This window comes from Eptesicus fuscus, chromosome 4 (genome assembly GCF_027574615.1).
Source record: "Eptesicus fuscus isolate TK198812 chromosome 4, DD_ASM_mEF_20220401, whole genome shotgun sequence".
Taxonomy (NCBI): domain Eukaryota; kingdom Metazoa; phylum Chordata; class Mammalia; order Chiroptera; family Vespertilionidae; genus Eptesicus; species Eptesicus fuscus.
The window spans coordinates 29787487-29812576 of NC_072476.1; the positions used below are offsets into that span (position 1 = coordinate 29787487).

The 25090-nt window shown below is 52.7% G+C and overlaps 1 protein-coding gene and 1 pseudogene across 1 annotated transcript in view; one reads left to right on the top strand and one right to left on the bottom strand.

The window, feature by feature from the left end:
• Window positions 1–2449: 2449 nt before the first annotated feature.
• LOC129148698 (tubulin alpha-1C chain-like) lies at window positions 2450–3927 on the bottom strand (annotated as a pseudogene).
• Window positions 3928–5818: 1891 nt separating this feature from the next.
• Window positions 5819–25090, top strand: part of CASTOR2 (cytosolic arginine sensor for mTORC1 subunit 2) — a 48526-nt gene continuing 29254 nt past the window's right edge. The window contains exon 1 of the mRNA XM_008141496.3: window positions 5819–6153. Coding sequence (XP_008139718.1) covers window positions 6041–6153 — 113 coding nt within the window. The 5' untranslated portion in view covers window positions 5819–6040. The remainder of the gene's footprint in view (window positions 6154–25090) is intronic.

A 25090-nucleotide genomic window follows, 5' to 3' on the forward strand; every position in this document is an offset into this window, starting at 1 on the left:
GCTGTCTGCTGGAACCTCAGCTGGGGCTGTTGGCTGGGATACTGCTATGGGTCAAACTGCATCTACCATCCCACAAATTCATATATTAAAGCCTTAACCCCCAGCACCTAAGAATGTGACTGTATTTACAGAGGTAATTAAGTTAAAATGAGGTCTTTAGGGTGGGCCCTAATCCAATAGGAAATTAAGACAGATATACATAGAAGGAAGACCATGTGAGGACAGAGGGAGAAGGTAGCCACCTACAAGTCAAGGAGAGAATCTTCTGAAGGAATGAACCTTGCCAGAACCTTGATCTTGGACTTCTAGCCTCTAGAATTGTGAGAAAATACATTGCTGTTGTTTAAGTCCCACAGTTTGTGGTACTTTGTTATGCAGCTCTGGAAAACTGATGCAAATGCCTACTTGTGGTCACTCCTTGTGGCTCATGCTTCCTCACAGCATGGCAGCTGGGTTCCAAGATGAGTGTCCCAAGAAGACCAGGTGGCAGCAGTATCACCCATTATGACCAAGCTTAAGAAGTCAGGTGGGGTCATTTCCTCTGTAGTCACAGGCCTGCTCAGATTCAAGGGGAGGAAACATAGACCCACTTCCTAATGGGATGATTATCAATACTGTGTGGGGAGAAGAGCAGGTAGAATAGAAGATCTTGTTGCAGGCATCTTGGAAAATTCAGTGTGCCCTACCAGGTTGGTAAATTGAGGGACTGGGGATGGTGTTGCTAACCAAGACAGAGATTACAGGAGGAAGAGTTGATGGTCTGAGGTGGTCTAGATGAGGAGATAAGATTTAAACAGGTTGGGCTGGCCATGCCTGTACATTTAGGGGGATGTAGCCAACCACTAGGAAGTTAAATATGTGAATTATTTAACATAGGAATAGACCACAGGAATCTATATATATAAAACCCTAATATGCAAACAGACCGAACAACCAAACAACTGAACAACTAAACACCCAGTCACTATGACGTGCACTGACCACCAGGGGGCTCGCGCGGAACATGGCAGGCATCAGCCACAGCGGGATGGTGGAGCAGGTGAGTAGGGGTGCCAGACCAAGGCGGGGCGCCGGTCACTGTCATCAGGGCAAGCCTCTGGTGGTTACTGAAAATTGGTGTGAGCGGCAGCTGCTGGCCCTGATTGCCCCTCAGGGCTTCTCCACCTCCCCCTGCTCCTGAGGGGCGATTGGGGCAGCAGCCGCCACTTGCACCCGCTGCTGGCGCCAGCCCCAATCACTCCGCACCATCAGTGGGTGTGAGTGGGGCTGGCGCCATCAGCAGCAGGAGTGGGGCTGCCGGCAGACAGGGGACCGGAGGCCGCGGAGGGAGGGGCTGGGCAAGGGCGCAGAGGATGGGCCGAGACCCACCCCTGTGCCCACCATAGCCTCGCAGCCCACAGTTCCTTTCAAGGTGCACGAATTCGTGCACTGGGCCCCTAGTGTGTTATAAGCTGGAACATAGGCCAAAGGAATATGTTCTAAGCTGGAACTGTCAATTTGGGTGCCATCAACATATTAGAAGCCAGAGACTGGGTTCACCCGTTTAGTGAGAGAATATATCAGCTATCTATTACTGTGTAATAAACCACTCCTAATCCTAGTGCCTAAATAAAAACGATGATTTATTATGTTTCATGTTTCTATAAACTGGCTGGGTAGACCTTCTTCTGGTTTTACCTGGCTCACATGTATGGCTGCATGCTACACACTGAGTTGGAGGGTCCAAGATGGTCTCACTTACATGTCTGGTATTTGGTGCCAACTGTCAGCAGGGGGCTGGGCTCAACTGGAACATCTGGAACACTCAGGCCTCTCTCCACGTGGTCTTTCATCCGGGCTTCTTTACAGGGTGATGGTCTCAGAGGAACATTCTAAGTGGGCAGTCCCAAGTCACAGGACTTAGCAAGCACATTTGCTCATACCTCATTCTCCAAACTCAAAGTCAATGTGGATTGCCTTACCAGGAGGCATGATTCTCCAGCAGCTATTACTGCAAAAATACACTACAGAAAAGGAACACCAGGTGGGCCTCGACTCATTTTAGGGTTGGGCAGAGAAGAGACTAAAGATGGAAACCCAGAATACCAGAGAAGAGTGCAGTGCTAAGGAATCAAGAGACCAGTGAATTCCACCGGGAAAGTGCCAAGCCAGCACTTGCATGACCTTGAGAGTGAATGTCTCTCACCCTAGTCCCAGCTTGAAACCATCCTCTGGATTTAGCAACCCAGAGGCCAGTTTCTTTAACTTCTCAACATTAATTTCAGTGGTCAGTTTTACAAAAACCTTAAGCACCAATTACAACTTCAAATACAAAAGCAATTGTACAAGTCAATCAAAATGGCCTAAATTTGTAAACTGTATGCTAGTCTGGCTTGATTAAATGGAAAGCCCACAGTGTTTTCAAATGTTTTTGACCAAGACCTGCAGTAAGGAATACCTTTTTTTTTTTTTTTCCAAAATGAAAACAACTTTATTGCAAAATTCAGGACACAACAGACTTCACAGAACAACAGAAATAAGACAACCCCAAGACACTGGAGTGTGACATCGCAGCTGACAGGTTAGTACTCCTCACCCTCATCCTCTCCCTCAATACTATCTGCTCCAACCTCCTCATAATCCTTCTCCAGGGCAGCCATGTCCTCACGGGCCTCAGAAAACTCTCCTTCCTCCATGCCCTCACCCACGTACCAGTGGACAAAGGCACGCGTGGCATACATCAGGTCAAACTTGTGGTCCAGGCGAGCCCAGGCCTCAGCAATAGCTGTGGTGTTGCTCAGCATGCACACAGCTCGCTGTACTTTGGCCAGGTCTCCACCAGGGACCACAGTGGGAGGCTGGTAATAAATGCCAACTTTGAAACCAGTGGGGCACCAGTCCACAAACTGGATGCTGCGCTTGGTCTTGATGGTGGCAATGGCGGCATTGACATCTTTGGGGACCACGTCACCACGGTACAAAAGGCAGCAAGCCATGTATTTACCATGGCGAGGGTCACATTTCACCATCTGGTTGGCTGGCTCAAAGCACGCATTGGTGATTTCTGCTACAGTAAGCTGCTCATGGTAGGTTTTCTCAGCAGAGATGACAGGGGCGTATGTGGCCAGCGGGAAGTGGATGCGGGGATAGGGCACCAGGTTGGTCTGGAATTCAGTCAGATCAACATTCAGGGCCCCATCAAACCTGAGGGATGCAGTGATGGAGGACACAATCTGGCTAGTAAGGAGGTTAGGGTTAGTGTAGGTTGGGCGCTCAATATCGAGGTTTCTACGACAGATGTCATAGATGGCCTCGTTGTCAACCATGAAGGCACAATCAGAGTGCTCCAGGGTGGTGTGGGTGGTGAGGATGGTGTTGTAGGGCTCAACTACAACTGTGGAGACCTGGGGGGGGGGGGGGGCGGGGGGACGGGTAAATGGAGAACTCCAGCTTGGACTTCTTGCCATAATCAATGGAGAGACGTTCCATCAGCAGGGAGGTGAACCCAGAACCAGTTCCCCCACCAAAGATGTGGGAAACCAAGAAGCTCTGAAGGCCCGTGCACTGGTCAGCCAGTTTCCGAATTCGGTCCAGGATGAGGTCAATGATCTCCCTGCCAATGGTGTAGTGCCCACGGGCATAGTTATTGGCAGCATCTTCCTCGCCTGTGATCAGCTGCTCAGGGTGGAAGAGCTGGCGGTAGGCACCAGTGCGAACTTCATCAATGACCGTGGGTTCCAGGTCCACACACACTGCCCTGGGCACATGCTTGGCAGCGCCTGTCTCACTGAAGAAGGTGTTGAAGGAGTCATCTCCCCCGCCAATGGTCTTGTCACTTGGCATCTGGCCATCGGGCTGGTTGCCGTGTTCCAGGCAGTAGAGCTCCCAGCAGGCACTGCCGATCTGGACACCAGCCTGGCCAACATGGATGGAGATGCACTCACGCATGGCTGAGACTTGAAGGGGTCGGCGGGGCTGAAAAATGCGAGGGATCGGGAACAAGGACCTCCCACTGACAGATTACCCAGGAATCCCGGGGAGAAGTCAGTAAGGAATACCTTTACCTCAAGATCCAGTGCACGCAGACACACACACATGCATACATGCACACATGTACACACACAGCCCAAGGAAAGTGTTTTGAAACATAGAAAAGATAATGGTAACGTCACTATGTGCAAAGCTCTGTGCATTCTCTATTTAATGATTTTTTTTCAATGAATTCATACCCTGCTAAATTAATTTCACCATGCACTCAGGGGTCACGGCCTACAGATTTCTGCCATCCAGAGCAGAAGTCAGAAAACTGGCTGATTCCTGCCTTGAGCCTTGTTTAGTTTCACCTGTTGGTTGTTGATTTAAAATTTGAATTTTATGCCTTCAGGCTGGTCTCCCTTCCCCTGTACCATTTCTGACTGATAGCCAGCTGCTTCACACATTTATGTTACTTGACTGGCCCCTGAGTGCATTGCTTTTGGGGCCTTCTAGATTCTAAAGGGATAGATGTATGCATTTATTCCATAAATATTGAATTCGTGTCTCGCACATGCCAGTCACACTGCAGGCACTGGGAATACCGCAAGGAACAGGCCAAAACCACTGCCTTAATAGAGTTGAGATTCTAGAACAGGGAGACAGAAAAACAAAAATAAAAAGTAAATATATCCTTTATTAGAGGGTAATAAATTCTCTAATGACAATAAAACAGGAAGGGGACCAGCAGGCTCTAAGATCAGCATGGAGGCTTCACACCTTTTTGTGGAAATGAGGGAGCCTAATACGCTTCTACCTCACGGAGAAGGGCCGAGAGTGTGCAGGAGTACAACCACAACTTCCCTCAAAAGGAGAGTTCCCAGCTTGCCTATCACATCATCACATTACCCTGCCAAATGGCAAAGCACCAGTAACTTTAACCTAGAAAATTTCAAAATCCGTCAGCCATTAAGGGGAACCATTGAGGGTTATGGTCACTGGCACATTGGCCCTGAGGTGGGAAGCCTTTCCAATGTATTTCAGACTTTGCCCCAATGCAACCTTCCAAGGGACGTTCCCGTCAACCCCTCTCCCGCGGGATAAATGGCCCCCTCATTAGCTCTGCACACATAACCCCTCTCGACCGGACTCCTGGTGACTGGGCCTGCCTTATCTTTGCCTCTCCTCCCTCACATTTTCCGCTCCAACAAAGTCAAACACAGCACCGTGGAGGCTTTCACGCTTCTGTGCCTTTGGACACGCTGTTCCTTCTGCCTGGAAGGCCCCTGGCCTCCATCCCCGCAAGCCCCCGCCCCCCCCTCCCCCCTCCTCGGCGAGCTTCCATTCATCCTTCAGAACCCAGCCTGGATGTCCCTCCTCCAAAAAAAAAAAAACAAAACAAAAAACAAACCTTTAAACCCCTCGGCCCCATCCGTGTCCCCAGCACCCATCTCTGTTTTGCTTCTCTGCACTGTAATTATTGGTTTCTCCAGATCTCTCCCCTCCCAGACACGGGCCTCCTCCAGCGCTGCAGCAGCGTTGGCTACTCGCTTTGACCCCCGAGCGCCCAGTTCGAGCGCAGAGTGACAGCGCTTGCACCTAGGCTCAGGTTGGCTCGAGCGCCCCCATTTGTGCCCTCCGCCTACCCGGCGGTCCCGGGGGAGATCGCACTCGCGCATTTCCCATCCACCGGCCGACCCCTCGCGCGGCCGCCCAGCCCCTGACATCAGCGGCGGGCAGCGCCGGGCAGAGCGCGACTACAAGTCCCGGCACGCCCCGCCGCGGCCGCGCATGCCCAGCGGGCCGGCGTTTGAGTGGCAAGTTGTTTGTTACAGCGAACACCAGCTGCTCTCCGCGCCGGGCGCCGTGCGCCGCCGCTCCGCCAGCGCTGCCGCCCTCGCCCGCCGCCCGCCGCCCGCCGCCCCTCGCGGCTTGGCGGGCCTCTCCTTTGTCCGCTCGGGTCCGCCCGCCGCCGAGCTCCTGGTCCCCGGGCCGGCTGCCTGCGGCGCTCGGTGCCGGCTGGGTGCGCAGGGGGCGGGGGCCGCGGCTCGCCCCCCGCGGATGAGCCGCCGCGGAGCGCGGGCGGACGATGGAACTCCACATCCTGGAGCACCGGCTGCAAGTTGCCAGCGTCGCCAAGGAGAGTATCCCGCTCTTCACCTACGGCCTGATCAAACTTGCCTTCCTGTCCTCCAAGACCAGGTGAGCGTGCGGGGACGCGGCGCCGGCCGGGGAGAGACAAAGAGGCGCACCCGGGCGGCTGTCCTCGCCGCCGCCGCTCGGAAAACAACTTCGAGCCCGGGGAGCACCCCCGCCCCGCCGCTAGCCTTGCTTTTGACAAAGCCACCCAATCTGCCCTCACACGGGGTCCCTCCACCCCGACCTCCCCCCACCCCATCTGCACCCCCACCGCTGTCTCCCCCCATCTCAGCCCTCTCGCTCCCAATCCCTCCCCGAGATCCGGAGGGCCGGTGAGGCTGCAGTGACGAATCCCTGAATGAATGAGCGAACGAATGAATGAATGAAAAACAGGTGTGGGGACGCGGCGGTGGAAAAAACAAACTACCACCCCCCATCCCCCAATCCCTCGGTTGGGCCGGCCCCCGTCGCCAGGGCGGCGGGGAGGGATTCTGCTGAGCGCGGCTACCCAGAGCAGAAAATCATAAAATCATTAGTGGGTGTTTTATCTCAAGGTGCTGCAAGGGTTGCTGACGGCGCGGGGGGGCTGGGAGAGGGCAGGAGAGGGGCTGCGGGTGACGGTCGCGGTGGGTCTTCATCCTTGGGGTCCGGGAGGTGGGAGGGGGTGTTTTGCCGAACCGTGGAAGGGGGAGGAGCAGGCATGTTTATGGCTCTGCCTTGAGGCTGGGCTTGGATGCTGCAGGGGGAAAAATAGTTGAAGGCCTTGGGAGGTTGAAAAAAAAAAAAAAACAAGTTGGATTTTCCCAGTGCCAGGTCAGGTCTGACTTTGTGAGCCCCGGTGGGTGCTTGGATGAGGGTGTTTTTTTGTGGTTGTTTTTTTTTTAAGGAGCCCGAGCCCCAGTGGAGTGTGAGCCTCTGTAACTTAAATCTCTTGTTTGCCAACCATTGTGACTATTCAAAGGGATGAAGTTGTTGCTGGTTGGGTTTCTCAGAGGCTGAGGCGGAGGCTGTTCTCCCTCCCTGCAAAATGAATGAATCAATTACAGGTCAAGGTTAACGTTACAATGACAGACCCCTAAGCTGCCCCCTTGGGCACGGAGCTCAGTGGAGCTCTGGGGTTGCAGGGAAATAATTCAATCCGAGCCTCTTATCTCCCTGGTAAAGTTCTTGCCTGGAAATCTCACTTTAATGTGTGTGTGTGTCTGAGCCGGGAGCTCAGTCCCGCCATTGTCTGCGAGATGGAAGGAGGTCTATCTGCCAGTGGCATCTTGCTTACTTTCTTCTCCGGCTGCTCGATGGGGTATGGAGGGTTGAAATCTTTTTCTTTGCTGGGCCCTGGTTCCTTTGATTGCAAAGGTAATTATTAAACAGGTCATTTGAAAACAAAAGTCCACAGCTCAGATTCTGAATCTCCCCTTCCACCTCCACCCTCACAGCCCCCTCTGGCTGCTGACACCCACCATCCTGCATCTACCTGCCCTCTGCCCCCCTCCCACCCCCACCCCCTACCCTGCCTTGAGTTCCAAGGCTGGAGTAAGAGAAAGCCGCCTTGTTTTTCCAACCCTTGGCCCTCAGCCCCAGGCAGCCCCCTGGCTGATTTCTCGGCTCCCATTCAAACTGGGCTGATGACTCAGGCTGTGGTTGTGCAGGGCCTGGGTGCCAGGAGGAGGGGGCATTGGAGGGCTTATTAGAAAGGCCAGAAAAGAGCCACTGCCCCTTTCCCTTTGTAGAGGGACCGGCCCTTTTCCAGCCCCACCCCAGGGTCCACTTTGGAGGACTCAGAGATAGGCAAGCCCTGGGGGTGAGCCCCTGCCAACCTAACCATGGAAAACCTACCCCTCAGCAGGTCCCACTTCTCCCTCTCTGCAGGAGGCAGCTGGTCCAAGGCCCAGGTGACCAGTCCAGTCTCAACATGACTCAGAGGTCAAAGGTCATCTCCATGTCTTCAGGATCTGACTCCAAAAGGTGTCGAGTTCATTTGTCAAATGGCTGAAAGCTGCCTCCTGGTGCTCCTGGCCAGGACACTGGCTTCAGGTTGTTGTTAGCACCTTCATTGCCTGCATGGAGGAGACAAGGTCCCATTCCTTCTCTGGTTCTCACTTTGTTCGTCTGTAACGATGATAGCACCACTTGGCCCGATAGTTTTCAGAGAGCTTCCGTGTGTGTAGTATGGAGTGATTGTGGAGGTTGGCTTTTTAGCAAGTATAAGGTGTAGTGGAGTGCGGATATATTGTTTAAGCTATTCTCAGTAATTGGTCATCCAGGTAGAATTTTCAGTCCTCTTTGATTTTTTTCATCAGTACCTACTACCAAGTGCTGGCCCATAGCCCTGTCATTTCCCCCGTCCCACCCCCAACCTAAGTTCACCCCAAACTAGTACAGCATCCTCCCGTCCTCCTTTCCACCCCCACCCCCCCCCCCCGCCGCCCCAGGGTCTCTGTGCTGCCTGTTTACAAGTTTTCAATCACTCCCTTATAGGGTCGACTCCTTGCTCTGGCATTTGAGGCCTTTCCAGATCTGGATCCAGAATCCTCTTTAACCAATCCTCACTGGCAAACACTCTGGTGACTCACAGTTTACTCTATCCTTCCCTTCACACCTCTGTGCTTTAGTACTTCCATCTCTGTCTGGAACCCCTTCCCCAGTAAATTCCTACTCAGTCCTCAAGATCTAGGGATATCACCCTGAAACTTCCCTGAAACCCCCTTCCCTCCACCCCCAGCACACTTAGTCACTGCCTCCCACTGGTATCTACCTGAGTGGAGGCTTGGGGAGAAATATGGCGTTGCTAGATACCCACTTTGTGTGGGGATGCAGCTGGATCCAGGAGATGCTGAAGTACCCCACCCCTCCCTCTTTGAATCCCAGAGCCTGGTGGGAGAGAAAAACAGAAGTGATCACAATACAGCAGGTGGAATCAGGGAAGGGGGGAGGGTATGAGGGTAAGGGGTGTTGAGGGACTGCCCAAGGGAGGCATGTAGGCTTTCCTACAGGAGGTAACACTGGATCTTAGGACTTTAACATAGGAATTTTTAGCTAGGTAGGAAAGGGGATCCTGGTCCCAGATGCTGAATATACCCTGGTTCAACTCTGTGAATTAGGCTTTACACCTGTTTTGCAAAGCACTCTGAGGCTCAAAGGTTAAGTGACTTGCTCACGGTCACACAGTAAGTGGTAGAGCCAGGACTTGAATCTGCATCTTTCTGACTGAAGCTCAGAGGTTTGCTATTACAGCATGCAAATGGTGCCCATACACAGCAGTTATGCCCAGCCCTTCTGTTTGCAGCGTACTGTTCCCAAGGCTTTAGGAGCACAGAGTGGCACCTGCAGGCTTTCTGTATCCCTTCTGCCCCGCCTTTGTGGGCCTTGTCTTACAGCAGGAATGTTTGTCCCTCATCACCTTCCATCTAGATTTTCTACTTCCTGATAGCCCAGCTCAGATGCTCCCTCTGCTTAACCTTTCATCACTTCTCAACTTTTGTCCATAAGAGCATGTTACTTACTTGTCTTCTTCTCCCACCTAGATTATAAACTTTATGCCCAGGAAGTTTTTTTGCATCTTTTTATCCTCCCCAGTCCCAGATATAATAGAGCCATCATTGACTTTACCATCTATCACCAACAGGTAAAGACACTGGGTTTGGAGAAGTAAAGTGCCTTGCTCAAAGTCAGGCCACTGGAAAGAAACAGAATTGGGATTTGAACCAGGTCCTCTCCCCACTGTGCTTAGCACACTGCTTTGTAGGCACTTAGGAGCTGCCTGTTTGATGGATGCCCCACTCGTGCACAGAGTGACCCAGATTTCAGCCAGAGTCTCTTACCAGTGCCCTGGGGGTTGGGAGAAGCATGGCAGACAGAGTCACACCTGGAGAAGCAAGCCCCAGCGCCCCTGCCCCAGCTCTTTGCCCCAACTCAGGACCGCATCTGGGTGTGATCAGAATAGGGGGCAGAGGCCAGCTGAGAGCACTTATTCTAGACACAAAGTTGGATGGCAAGACCCTGAGTGAGCAAAATCAAGGTTGTCTTAAGCTTCTCCTCCATCCTTGTGATCCACTGCAGCCCAACCCACCTTTCTCTCCAGCCTCATCCCTCATGGCTTCCAGCCATGCAGACCCACACACCCACACACACCCTTCGGTGTCTCATGTCCTTTTCTGTCTGCTTGGAATGTTACTCTTTGCCTTACCACCTTTGTCACTTGTTCTTTCTTTTAGATTCAGTTTTAGCCCCACCACCTCCAGGAAGTCCTCCCGGAGTGCACAGCTGAGCTCAGACTCTTCAAGCTCTGGTATAATGGGCTTAATCTCAAGATGAAATGTGACCCACTGTAGAATATCAGCAGGATGCCTTGGGCTGCAAATAACAGAAAGCCATTACTTAGCTGGCCTTGACAATAAGAAGTTTGAACTTTGCATGATAGGTTATAAGTCAGGCTGCTCTAGGTAACTTAAAGGCTTGATGATGTCATCAAGGACCCAGGTCTTCCTGTCTTTCTATTTGGCTATTCGTGGCTTGACAGTGTGGCTCCCTATGGAACAGCCGGGGCAACCCCAGGCCTATGGGCAGTTGGGAGAAAATCTAGTGGAGGGAAAGGGCTGTTGTCTCGAGGTGTCTCTGAGAAAATCTTTCCAGGAACATGCCCTGCTCCTGCACAGACTTCCTCATCTCACTGATCAGACTGGGTCACATGAGCATTCCTGCACCAATCACATGCACAGGGAGTGAGACCATCAGAGACCAGTAAGGATTCACCGCTGCAGTTGGGGCTTTTGGCCACCTGGAGGTGGAGGCTAGTGCCATTCTTCTGGGATTCAGATTTGTTCTCTTCAACACAGTAAGGCAGGGGTGGGGAATGTTCGGCCCGAAGCCATCATGAAATCACTTGGTCTGGCCCTGCTGAGGCATTAGGGGTGAGTTAATTAAATGTTTGGCCAAATATAGCAGGCTAATTAAAAAAATATTTTTTTATAGATTTCAGAGAGGGAGAGAGAGAGAGAAAACATCAATGATGAGAGAGAATCATTGACTGGCTGCCTCTACTAGAGATCAAGCCTGCAACCCGGGCATATGCCCTGACCGGGAATTAAACTGTTACCTTCTGGTTCATAGGTCGATGCTCAACTACTGAGCCATACCAGCCAGGCTAGCAGGCTAGTTTTTAAGTTGATAATTTTGTGCAGTCCACAAATTATGTTAAAAATATCCAAGGGGCCCTTGGCAAAAAAAAAAGGTTCCCCACCCCTGCTGTAAGGCAAAGCTGGGAATAACAAGTATACAGTAAAAGCAGTAATGACAACTCAAGTTGGCTGGATTGTCCCCCTTTTACAGATGAGGAAACCGAGGAACTTGAGTGCCCCAGGACACACAGAAGTGGCAGAACTAGGATTGTAACCCAGAAAGTCTGATTGTAGAACCTGTCTTGATGGCCGCTAGGCCAGGCCTAACAGCACACCGGTTTGGGCACACCTTCCCCAAGGTTCACTCAACAGAGATGTCACCAAGAGGCCATAGCAGCACTACCCCCCCCCCCCCCCCAGGAAGGAAGGGGAAGGTAGGGTTCAAGATCATTATCCTGAAATGTACTAAGTGCAGGAAGTTGAAAGTTCCCAAGGCTGGTGTGCAGTAAGCACATGCCCACAGACACACCAATCCTGCAGGTCTCCTGTGTGTCTGCCTCCAGAGCAATGCAAATATTTAGCACAGAGTCCTCCAGCCCAGCGGTCACCAGCTGGTGGTCCGTGAGGTCCAAAGGGTTGGCGGCCTCTGCTCTCGCAGAGGTCTGGGGGCTGGAAAGAGAAAGCTGTGTGCAGAGTGACTATGACTTGTGGCCCGCCGTGACCCCAGCATGGGGTGGGTGCAAACAGGTGTGTTTTGTTCATGCAGACACCCTGCAGCATGCACCTGCTATGTGCAGAGCCCAGTGAGAAACACAAAAGGAGTTTCTGTCCTGTGAGGAAAAAGCTGTGCTCTCTGCCAAAGCTGGAGGATGAGAGTCCAGAGGCCCGGCTGGGGGAGACCGCTTCGGGGGCATTCATTGATTTCACCATCTATCACATGGCGCCCAACCTGGGGGGTGTCAGGGTTCACTCCGAATCCCTGACCACAGCTCGCCCTGCTCAAAGCCCTTCTCAGACTGTGCCAGGCTCCTGATTTGTTTGCCTTACCTGGTGTTATGAATATTCCTTGACCTGACTTCTGTCCTCTCTGATTTTGTCCTGTATCAATACCACACATGCCCTGTTTTTTTTAGTAACTCTGGTAGTTTTTAAATATCACGAATTCTTTGACACTGTTCCCTTCAAAAGCTGGAGCTCCCCTGCCTTTAAGTGAAGTCTGGATTACTGACTTTCTTCTAACTGGTGGAAGGTGACAGAAGCGAGACTTCCTAGTCTTTGAGGCTTCCTAGTCTTTGAGGCTGCTGCCTGGTGTCTGTCTCTCTCTCTTTCTTGGATCCCTTGCTCTGAAGGAAGCTAGCTGCCATGTTGTGAGGACACTCAAGCAGCCCTGTGGAGAGGCCCAGGGTGGAGAGGAACTGAGACCTCGCACCCACAGCCAGCCTGTGAGGGAGTCACCTTGACAACAGATCCTCCCCTCAGGCCAGCCTTCCAATGGCAGCAGCCCCAGTCAGCACCTTGACTTGACCTCATAAGAGATCCTCAACCAACTGAACCACACCCAAATTCCTAACTCATGGGAACTATAGGAGAGATAAAATTTATTGTTTCAAGCCACTAAGATTTCGGGTAATTTGCTATGCAATAGATAGCTAGTGGAGACACTTTTGAGAATAACAGGGGGCACTAAAAACAACTGCCCTGGACAGCAGGGCAAACCAGGATGTGGGTCCAGCTGTCTGTTAATCTGTGACTAACCTATCACAGATTCTTCTTGGAGTCAGTGCAAGCATCAGATCCTCCAGGAAGCCACCCTAGAGCTAGGTGAGTGGCTTCCTGGGACCCCCTGTGCCTTGGGACGGAGGTTGGGAGGGCTGGTGCCCCCTGTCTTTATGCCAGGTGCGTGCCCAGGCCTCAGGACCAGTGCTCCATGGCACTGACTTAGCTCCTATAGATCAGAAGAGGCCATTGTGAAGGACTGAATTGGTCTCTTCTGAACCTGCACATGGCTGGCAAGTTTTTTCTCACAACAGACCTCTGTATGAAAAACCAGCCCCGAGGAAGCCAGCCTAGTCCCACCAGAGCTGGAACAGTCGGTTCTGGTTGTCCCAGGCCCTGTGCTGTACCTTGACACGGGCAGGCAGCTTCTCCAGAAGCTGACAATTCACCCAAACCTTTAGCCACTTAGTTTGGTGCGCATGCGTTAAATTAAAACTTCTAACAGGTCCTGGCCGGCACCAAAGGGTGGCAGGTTCAATTCCTGGTCAAGGGCAGGTACTTGGGTTGCAGGTTCGATCCCTGGCCCTGGTCCAGGTGTGTGTGCATGAGGCAATCAATTGATGTGTCTTTCGTCTCTCTCTCTCTCTCTCTCTCTCTCTCTCTCTCTCTCTCTCTCTCTCTCTCTCTCTCTCTCTCTCTCTCTCTCTCTCTTTCTTCCCCCCCCCCCTCCCTTTTACTCTCTCTAAAAATATCCATGGGGAAAAAATAAAATAAATTAAAATTATAAAAAAAGAAAACTTCTAAAGGGAAACTCACTTCTAGATGCCTTACATTTGTCCGTGCCTTAAACATAATATATTGGACATACTTTGACCTCGGAGATATGTGCTTAAAAGCTTGGGTCTTACCTGTCCATGCATGTTCTTAGCGGCATTCACAGCAAGCCAAAGGTGGAAACAACTGAAGTATCCATCGACAGATGAATGGATAAGCAAAATGTGGTCTACACCTTCAGTGGACTACTAATCAGCCTTAAAGAGGAAGGAAATCCTGACACTAGATGCTACAATATGGATGATCTTTGAGAACATCATGCTAAGTGAAGTTAGCCAGTCATAAAAGAACAAATACTGTATGATTCCACTTACACGAGGTCCCTAGAGTAAAATCATAGAGACAGAAGGTTGAATGGGGGGTGCCAGGAGCTGGTGAGATTGGGGAATGGGGACTTGTTTAATGGGTATAGAGTTTCTGTTTTGCAAAATGAAGGAGTTCTGGACATTGGTTGCATGACAGTGTGACTGTATGTACTACTGAACTATGCACTTAGAGGTGGTTAAGGCAAATTTTATATGATGTTATGTTTTACAAAAATTAAAAAGAAAAGTAAGTAGGAGCCTAGCAAGTGTTGGGAACCACAGGGCAGTGTGGAGAGCGGAAGCCAATGAGCTAGAACAGATTAAGGCCGAGGGAAAGACACACCCAGCAAGGCAGCTAAGCATGTTATGTATTAACTCATTCAATCCTCACAACTACTCTTTTATAAAAATATATATTTTATTGATTTTTTACAGAGAGGAAGGGAGAGGCATAGAGAGTTAGAAACATCGATGAGAGAGAAACATTAATTAGCTGCCTCCTGCACACCCCCTACTGGGGATGTGCCCTCAAGCAAGGTACATGCCCTTGACCAGACTCGAACCTGGGACCCTTCACTCCGCAGGTGGATGCTCTATCCACTGAGCCAAACCAGTCAGGGCATCACAACTACCCTTATCACACAGATGTAGTTACCAGCCCCATTTTACAGATGAGGAAACTGAGGCATTAAATAGTTCATTGCTTCTCCAAGATCACAAAAACACTAAGTGAAGAATAGGGGTGTTTGAACAACAGCTTTATCCTATATAATCCTATATAATAAAAGAGTAATATGCAAATTGACCATCACTCCAACACACAAGATGGCAGCCCCCATGTGGACACAAGATGGCCACCACAAGATGGCTGGCAGGGGAGGACGGTTGTGGGCAATGAGGCCAGCAGCGGGGGAGGTGGGGGAGGCAGTTGAGAGGGACCAGGCCTGCAAGGGAGGGCAGTTGGGGGTGATCAGGCCTACAGGGGAGGGAAGTTGGGGTCGACCAGGCCTGCAGTGGAGGGCAGTTTGAGGGGAACCAGGCCTGCAGGGGAGGGCAGTTGGGGGTGACCAGGCCTGGATGGAGGGCAGTTAGGGGCAACCAGGCCTGCAGGGGAGGGCAGTTGGGGGGAACCAGGCCTGGAGGGGAGGGCAGTTGGGTGGGACCAGGCTTGCAGGGGAGGGCAGTTGGGAGGGACAAGGCCTGTAGGGGAGGGCGGTTGGGGGTGACCAGGCCTGCAGGGGAGGGCAGTTAGGGGCAACCTGGCTGGCAAGGGAGGGCAGTTAAGGGTGACCGAGCCAGCAGGAGAGGGCAGTTGGGGGCAACCAGGCCTGCAAGGGAGGACAGTTAGGGGCGACCAGGCCGGCAGGTGAGGGCAGTTAGGGGCAATTGGGCCGGCAGGGGAGCAGTTAGGCGTCGATCAGTCTGGCAGGGGAGTGGTTAGGGGGTGATCAGGCTGGCAGGCAGAAGCAGTTAGGGGCAATTAGGCAGGCAGGCAGGCAAGCAGTTGGGAGCCAGCAGTCCTGGATTGTGAGAGGGATGTCCGACTGCCCTAAACGACATTTCTCAAGGGGTCCCAGATTGGAGAGGGTGCAGGCTGGGCTAAGGGACACCCACCCCCGTGCACGAGTTTCGTGCACTGGGCCTCTAGTTGAGATATAATTCACCATATAATTCACCCTCTTAAAAGTTTACAATTCGGCCCTAACTGGTTTGGCTCAGTGGATAGAGCGTCGGCCTGCGGACTGAAAGGTCCCAGGTTTGATTCCAGTCAAGGGCATGTACCTTGGCTGTGGGCACATCCCCAGTAGGAGGTGTGCAGGAGGCAGCTGATCGATGTTTCTCTCTCATCAATGTTTCTGAATCTCTGTCCCTCTCCCTTCCTCTCTGTAAAAAATCAATAAAATATATATTTTTAAAAAGTTTATAATTCAATCGCTTCTAGTATATTCACAGAGTTGTGCAACCATCACATTGTCTAATTCCAAAACATTTCATCACCCCAAAATAAAGTCTCCCCATTAAGCAGTCATTCCCGTTTTTCAGCTCACCCCTGGCCCCTGGCAACACTAATCTGCTTTCTGTCTTTATGGATTTGCCTCTTCTGAATATCTTGTATAAATGGAATCCTACAATATGTGGTTCTTTTGACTGGCTTTTTTCACTTAGAATGTTTTCAGAGTTCATCCATGTTGTAGCATGTATCAGTACTTCATTTTTATGGCTGAATAATGTTTCATTGTATGGTTATACTACCTATGGTTTATTCATCCATGGATGGACATTTGGATTGTTTCCACGTTTTAGCTGTTATGAATAACTAGAGGCCCAGTGCACGAATTCATGCACGGGAGATGGGGTGGGAGGAGGGACCACGGGAGGTTGGCCACTGGTCCTGGAGAGGAAGCTGGCCCTTGGCCCCCCTGGGAAAGGGGCCATGTCCACCCGTTTCCCGTCCCAGCCTGGGCCTGAAAGTCCCGCCGGGGTTGGAAGAGGCGGCAATGGTCACTGGGCCGGGCGCGGAAGGAATGGATGCCGACACCGCCGTTCGCACCCCACCACCATGCGGTTCCCTGCCTCCCGCCTCCTCCTTCCCTCGCCACCATGCCACCACCATGACGGGCAGGCGGCCCCTGGGGAAGGGAGAGGACAGGAGTGAGACAAACCCTTGTGTTGAGGGCTGACTTTCAATAGATCACAGCAAGGGAGCTGCTCTGCTACATAGGAAACCCCAACCCAGAAGCAAGTCTCTATGAATGGTTTAGCACCAGGGGCCGATGGGGGCCAGCCGGCCAGGGGGAGGGGCTGCGGGAGATTGGCTGTGGGAGTGCACTGACCACCAGGGGGCAGCTCCTTCATTGAATGTCTGCCCCCTGGTGGTCAGTGCGTGTCACAGCAACTGGTCGACTGGTCTTTCTGGTCTTTCCAGTCAACAGGTCATGCTAGTTGCTTAGGCTTTTATATATATGTAGATGCTGCTGTGAACAGCTGTGCACAAGTGTTTGTGTGAACGTACGTTTTATTTCTCTTGGTCATATACCTAGGAGTGGAATTGCTGGTCACATGGTAGCTCTGTTTCTATCATTTTGGGGAACCACCAGGTTGTTTTACACAGCAGTTGTACCATTTAACATACCTGAGGACTAGGGATTTGAACCCAGGGCCTCTGGCTGAAAAGTCCATGCTCTTCAAGCATCACTAGGTTTGGTTGGATAGGAGCCTAGAGGCCCTTACCAGCTGGGTGACCACAGTCTGGGCTACTGAACATCTGGGAGACTTGATTTCTTCCTGGCACACAGGGTTATGCGGGAAATAGCCTGAGTAAAGCACCTGGCCCACAGCAGGCTTCTCCCGTCGTCCTAGTTCTGTGGTCGGCAAACTGCGGCTCGCGAGCCACATGCAGCTCTTTGGCCCCTTGAGTGTGGCTCTTCCACAAAATACCACGGCCTGGGCGAGTCTATTTGAAGAAGTGGCGTTAGAAGAAGTTTAAGTTTAAAAAATTTGGCTCTCAAAAGAGATTTCAATCGTTGTACTGTTGATATTTGGCTCAGTTGACTAACGAGTTTGCTGACCCCTTCCTAGTACAAAGTGTCAGGTATGCGTGCGTTCCAGTGGCCCTTGGAGACTGCTCTGGAGTGAGTGCCTACCTCCTACCTCACATATCTTGAGTAGGTGGTTGCTGGAATGGTGGACTCTGGGAGGGTTTGTCACCATTGGGGTGGTCACACCTGGAGGCCCCGGTAGCAGCAGGGGCGGGCGGGGTCCCTCACTGACCCAGCCTCAGCTGTGACCACTTGATCTGAGCTGAGGCTGCCAGGAGATGAGCAGCCTTGGCAGGGAGGGAGGGAGGGGGTTAGGTCAGGCCTCCTCCTCCTCCTGCACTGGCCCCTCACCCTAGCTGTAGGCTTATTTTCAGGCTAGGGTTGTTTCCCCCTCAAAGTCCGCCTTTCCACGGACACCAGGCTGGGCCTCCTGGATGCTCACCTGGATGTTCCTCTGCCCCTCAGGGCCTCTGCGCCAGCCCTGCCTTCCCTTTGATCCCCTCCCCACCCCACAGTTTACTCCCTTTCTTGAGCAGGAAAGTGGAAATTTGTTCTCAAAGTTCAGTCTTTTTCCTTCAGAGCTCAAAAGTCACCGATGCACCGACGGATGTGACGGATGTAGAACAAACAAAGCTTAACCTCAGAAATCTTTATTGAGGTTATGTGCCCCGCCACACGGGGGCTTCCCGCCATGTTACCTTCACCAGAGCTGGGTAGGAAGGAGGGGTTGCCACCCCACCAGACGGAAGGGACAGCTGCTCAGTAACTTGCCCCAAGTAACGCAGCAGACACTAGCAGATTGGGGTTGAGGCCCCTTCCCACTCTCCGCCTGAGGCCCGCTCTGCTCATTCCCCCTGTTAACTCTAGACACAAGATCTTAGGCTGAGGGCCATTTTCCCGGGGACGTGCACACAACAGTCAAGAAAACGTACGGTTGCCCTGACCGGTTTGGCTCAGTGGATAGAGCGTCGGCCTGCGGACTGAAGGGTCCCAGGTTCGATTCCGGTCAAGGCCATGTACCTTGGTTGCGGGCTCATCCCCAGTGCAGGAGGCAGCCGATCGATGTTTCTCTCTCATCGATGTTTCTAATTTTCTATCCCTCTCCCTTCTTCTCTGTAAAAAAATCAATAAAATATATTAAAAAAGGAAAACGTGCGTTTTGTCCAAAGTCTGCCACTTACCAGCTATGTGACTATAGGCAAGCTGGTGGGAGCCTCAAAGAAGGCGTAGTTTCCCCCTCTTTAAAATGGACGTCATAATTGACCTCGTTGGGTTGTGACTTAGCTGGGAAATGTTATGTCGGGGACTTCGGTGTGTGACACACAGTGAACTGGCTTATGTCTGAATTCAGCAGGTGTTCATTGATGGCAGGTGTTAGCAAGGGGGCGGTGGTGGCCTCTGCCCCGTGGCGCTGACAGCCTGTCCTGCTTCAGAATCATCGGAAAGGTCGATCTGATAGTTGCAGGATGGAATGACTAATTAAGGGTTTTTATATGACGAGGGGAGTTTTTCAGATTTGGGGGGGCTGTAGGGACTGATAGAGATGGGCCTGAGGTCTGGGGGGGTGGGGAGTGGGGTATGCAGACGGCCCTCTGTAAGAGCAACTGGTCAGAACCTAGAGATCTGTCCTCCAGGCGGCCTTTTAATGGTGGGAGCTGTCTGCTCCCAGCAAGGCCTTGGGGGCCATCCCCTGCACCTCACATCGGAAAGCTCTGCCTGACTGATGCTTGGACACCCCAGACTTGGCATGTCCCAAATGGTGCTCCCACCTGGACCTGCTCCCACCTTCCTCTGTGTCCCCACATCCACCGGTCTCCCCCACATCTGGCCTATCTCCGGGCCCTTTCTCTAATCCCTCCTCAGCACTGAATGCTTCCCCCTGACCCCCTTCATTCAAGCCCCTCACCTGGCCCTGGGCCCTCGGGGGGAGGGTCTCTGCCCTCCAGGCCCTCTTTCTCATCAGGAGGCAGCTTCATCTGTGTGTGAACTGCTCTGGGATGAAGTCCAGGCCCTGAGTGTAGCCCCTGAGGCCCTGCCCTGTAGACTCTGCCTCCCTAAGTCCCTCCCTGCCTTCTCTTCTTTCCTACTTCATTCTTGCTACCCCTCCCCCTGCACTGCCCCTTACCTTCTTCTCTGACCAGGACACCCTCTAATTTGCCCCGGATATTCCAGCCGCCAGAGTCTGGAGGCTGTGCAGGCTGTGCGGCCTGGGCTGGTCACTTCCCGTCTCTGAGCCCTGCATCCTGTCTGTACGGCAGGTCAGTGATGGTGCGAGGCAGTCTGTGCATTATGGAAGGTTTGACCCAACGAGAATGGGCGTTTCTGAAGGCCAAGCCTGACAAGGTGGGGGCTGCGGCTGCCGTCGCCATGGGCTTGAGCATCAGGAATGGCCCTCCTGTTGTGCTCGGGGCACCGGGACAGTGTCCATACTGTGCTTTCCGTGGGGCAGTTTAAACGTGGCACCAGGGGCCTCAGGACAGGGACAGCGTGGTCCCCGGCTGTGCGGTGTGATGCAGAGTGAGCCACAGACGGCGGGAGAAGCCCCACCCCGTTCTTTTCAGAGTTGGAATTGGGAGCCGCAGTGGGAACCTAGAACACTGAAGGTGGGCGAGGCTTAGCAGGGCCCTTGGAGTCTGTCCCCCTTACCTGCATTAGGGGTGGAGATTGGGGCAGGGCTCCCAGGGCTAGGAGGTTCCCCCGCTCCCCCCTTATCTTTCCCTCACCCCACCCTTACAACCTGGGCCTGGGCCCTGTCTCTGGTTCACTTCTCCCCTTCCCTGGAGGGATCCCCCTTCTTCCCCTTTTGGCCCCTGGGCCTCCAGGGGAACTGTCTCAGCTACTCAGGACTTGGCCCCAGGCAGGTGCACTGGCGTGGGCAGACCCCACAGTGAACGCCCCAGGAGAACTCATGCACCCACCCAGGCTGGACCCCCTGATCTGAGCAGTCTTTCTGGGATGGGTCGGCCACCCAGTGTCACAGTTGGGAATGAGAGGGCTGGAGAGGCATTGGGAAGGTCACCTGAAATGACAGGGTGTTCCAGTGACTCCTCAAGCCAGGCTCTCAGGCCCCGTGGGTAGGTAGCCCAGATGGGAGTGCTGGCTTGAGGACACTGGAACCACTTTTTTTTATCTGCTCTTCTCTGAATATTCTTCAGAGTAGTTCTGTTCCGAGAGTCCCCCCTCAGCTTCCCTCCAGCCATTCCCCTCCCACAGTGCTTCCATCTAAATTATCCCTGTTGAACTACCTTTATTTAGTTGTCAGTTTCCACGGAAAAACAGCGACGGCGGTAACACCTGCAGCATAGGGCTGTCCAAGGATTAAGTGAGATCATGTAGACAAAGTGGTAAAGTGCTTAGGTCTGTGTGTGGTCTGGAGTCTGAGCACGTAGGGGCTGTGGGGCTGGGCGATGGTGGCCGTTGCGATTCCGCAGTGTCCCCCTGTACTTCGGGCCTCGCTTTGCGCACCATCTGTGCGGGGAAAATGTCCCATGAAAAATCAAGCCATTGGAAAATTGCCCTGTGTTATTGCCTCAAAGAGTGCTGGTTCCCAAAAGCTGGGACCCCTGAATTCTCTCATAGAATGAAGGTTCTTGCATACCCCCACCTGTACACACGTGTCTGTCCCGTGAGGACAGGTTTCCTCTGCACCTTGTCCCTTCTCCCAGGAACAAGTTAAGGAGGAGCCCAAGGGAGCAATTCAGGTGAGGGTGTGAACCAGGGGCCCCCTCTCTGTGCTTCCAGCCCTCCAAAGTCTTGTCCATCCCCTTGAGGGGGAGTCAGGCCCATTGGTGGTAGCTGGGGAAGGCAGAGGCTGCACAGGGCGACGTGCCTTCTATCTGCTGTTTCCCTAAACCTGGTGCGGGCCCTCGGCCCTCGAGGCTTCCTCCTTCTCCACTAGTGCACACGTATGTCTTGACACCCACCCCATAGCGGGGGCCGATCCCGTGAGCACTCGGACCCAACTCTGGACTCACTGTAGACAGCTGTACTGCTCTTGCTCATGCTGTAGTTTGAAGAAGAGGAAAATCCTCATGGCATGGGGGAGCTTGAGGTACAGGGGTGAGTCAGCGAGGGCTTCCAGGAGAGGTGGCATTGAGCCAGGCTTGGAGCATTAGGGTAGGGAAGAGACTTCCAAGAAGGAGGAACAGCATGTGCAAAAGCACTGAGGCCTGGCCCCTATGGCCCGTGGTGTGCAGGAGCAGCGTGGGGGCTGGAGAGAGGAGCCCTTTTAAGGAGAGGGTGGGGCTGGCCATGGGAGCTGAAGGGCTCTGTCCAGGCTCCTGGGCGGGAGCAGACGGCTGTGGACTGAAGAAGGCCTATGGGGGAGGAGAGGACTGGGAAAGAAGAGGACAGGTGGGGGAGGGCCCAGAGAAGTGGCCCAGTGCAAAGGGAGTGGAAGAGAAGACGGTGTGGCAGATCTAGGCTAGTGAAATTCTTCCTCTGGGTGTACACCCAAAGGAAGTGGAAGCGGGGGCTCAGCTAGATGTTTGTACAACCATATTCATAGCAACTTGATTCATAATAGCTAAAACGGGGAAGCAACCTAAGGGTCCGTTGCCCCACAAATGGATAAACAAAATGTGGTATATGCATACAGTGGAATATTATTCAGTCTTAAAAAGGGAAGGAAATTCTGGCACATGCTTAAGTGAAATAAGACAGTCATGAAAGAATAAATACTATGCTAGTATATGATTCCATTCATATGAGAAAGCTAGAGTGGTCAAATTCATAGAGACAGAAGGTAGCATGATGGATGCCAGAGGCTGGGGAGATGGGGGGAATGGGAGTTGCTGCTTAATGGGTAGAAAGTTTCAGTTTTACAAGATGGTGGTGATGGCTACACAACAGTGTGAATGTATTTGATACCACTGAGCTGTAAACTTAAAAATGGTTAAGCTGCTAAATTGTATATTACATGTATTTCAATACAATGAAATGCATAGTGAACAGTAACCAAAAAAATCTAGGCTAATGAGAAGGAGGAGAAAGTTGAGGGCTGGGGGTGTGAGGGGATTAGAGCTATAGAGATGGATGGTAGTGATAGTTGCACAAACACTGTATGTGTTTGAGTATGAATCCTGGAGTATGAATCCTGGAGTCTTAACAGCTTGGAGTTTGAATTCTCACTGTGCCACCTGTGTTAGTCTGCTCAGGATGCAGTAACAAATACCATAGTTCAGGCGGTTTCACAACAGAAACTTACTGCTGGAAGCTCTGGAGGCTGGAAGTCCAAGTTCAAGGTGCTGACCAATTCTCTTCCTGGTTTGCAGATGGCCCCTTCTCTGTGTGCCCTCAGATGGATTCTCGTCCGTCGGGGAGCATGCGAATGGAGAGGGAAAGCCAGCGAGATCTCTGTTCCTCTTGTAAGGGCACTGATCCCGTACTGAGGATCCCACCCTCAGGATCTCATCTAAGCCTAATAACTCCCCGAGGGTCCCACCTCCAAATAACATCCCATTGGGGGTTAGGACTTCAACATATGATGGCGGGGTGGCGGGGGGGCGGGGTACAGATATTCAATCCCTAATACCAACTTTGGAGATTTACTTCACTTCAGTATCTCAGTTTTCTTATCTGGAAAATGGGGATGGTGCTGCCGGGTTATTGTGGGAATCTCATGTGCTTGTGTATGTCCAGGGCCCAGCATCTGGGAGGTACTCAGCAGGCATCAGCCGTCACCAGCCAGGCTTTCCTGAGCATCTGCCAGACCCTACAACCCTCGGGTGTCCCAGGTGGTCTGGGGCTCTGGGAGATGTCCATTTCTCCCTAGCAGGCTGTGATTTGGGGCCTCTCCAACTGGGCCTAGTACCCCGATCTTCAAGCAGAGGCTAGGCATGGGTCAGGCCTCAGGAAGGCTTGAGCCAGCTGTGTGTCCTCATGTTGAGTCTGGAGATCTGGGAGACCTCGCCCACCCATTGTTTACCCTTCCTGCAGGGCCCAGGCTTACCAGGGGGGTTCCAGCAACTTCTCCTGGGAGCCCTGCATAGAGAGAAGGCAGAGGCTAGGGTCAGCTTTAGGATGGCCATTCACCTGGCCTTTTAGGTGTGGCAGGGTCAGAGCCCCACCCCCCCCCTCCACCCACCAAATAGAGGGTTGCAGATAGATGGGAGAGGCAGGGAACCCCGTCATCCTATGAGGCTTCTTCATTCTGCTGGCATCAGGCTGTGGCTGGGAGGTCCCCCAGGCCCTGGGCAGGAAGGAGGAGAAGGTTGGTGACTGCCAGGGCCAGGTGCAGGTACACAGCAGGGCTGGGGTTTGACTCCAGGACTTCTACCTCCCCATGCCATACCCGTAACCACTACAGCCCTCCTCCTGCACCTTCTCATCCCCCCACCCCCCACTCTGACCCTGCTCCCCTGCCTTTGCAATCCACGATAGTCCCGCTGCCTCCTACAGGAAGGCCACTCTCCCTCTCTGTTTTGTTTTCTTTTTGTTTCTCATTTTAAATTTTTGGATAGATAAGCAATTCATAGACAGCAGGTGCAGGCAGCTGTCTGCCAGGCCCTGGGCCCAGGTAGCCAGACCCACACTCAACCATCCTCAAGGTGCCTAGCCCTTGAAGCTGGTTCCCCTTGACCCAGGGACTGTCCCCTGCCAGGCCCAGACCTCTCTCCTCCACAAATGTTGGGAACTGTCCCAGGTCCCGACACTGCAGCCTTCCCACCCTCCTGCTGCCCTTAGCTGATTGGGAGGCTCCAGGCTTTGGGGTCACTGGGCCTGAGCTTTGTCCTCCCCAGGGCCTGCAGGCCGCTGGAGCATGGAGCGGACAGCTGTCCCAGAGTTAGTGTACCAGGCCCCATAAAAGTACCTTCCCACCTCAGGGTGGTGAGTAGCCTCCAGCACTGGGAGAAAATCCGTTTCTGTTCTGTAAGCTGCCCAGTGTCTGGTACTCGGTTCTGGCAGCCCCGGCTGTTGCTGCCCTCTGTCTCCCCACCACCCCAGCCCTCCTGGGCCCCTAGCAGTGCAGTGGCACCGGTGGAAAGAGCTCAGGGACTGGGCTTGTTCAGATCTCTCCTCCCACTGATGAGGGCATGTCCCAAGCCTCCTTGTGCCCATCTTGGTAATGGGAGGGTGAAGAAAGGGGCAAATAAGTCAGCTCCTCGTAGGCACGATACAAGTTTTTGCCCTTTCCTTCTGGCTCAAGGTTGAGCTCAGTGTCAGTGCTAATATTTCCTCCCATGAGCTGAGCAAACAACAAGGGAACTTCTCCTGGGAAAGTGAGATCATGTGAACATCAAACTCGAGACCCTGCCTCATGCCAGTAGCTATTCATTCACTCTTGAGGGCCTCATTGAAATTTCCAAGATCATGGAGCCGGAGATGGAATTCAAGCCTGAAACAGTCTCAGTGTCAGTGGCTTGGAGGTGAACCACAGCCGAATGGCCAGGTGGGGTGGGTCCCAGAGCTGCAGGCCAGGGATGGTACATGGGCTCTATTTAATGTGGGGATTGCCTGCGTTTGAGTGAGGGAGGGATTGGAAAGTTCT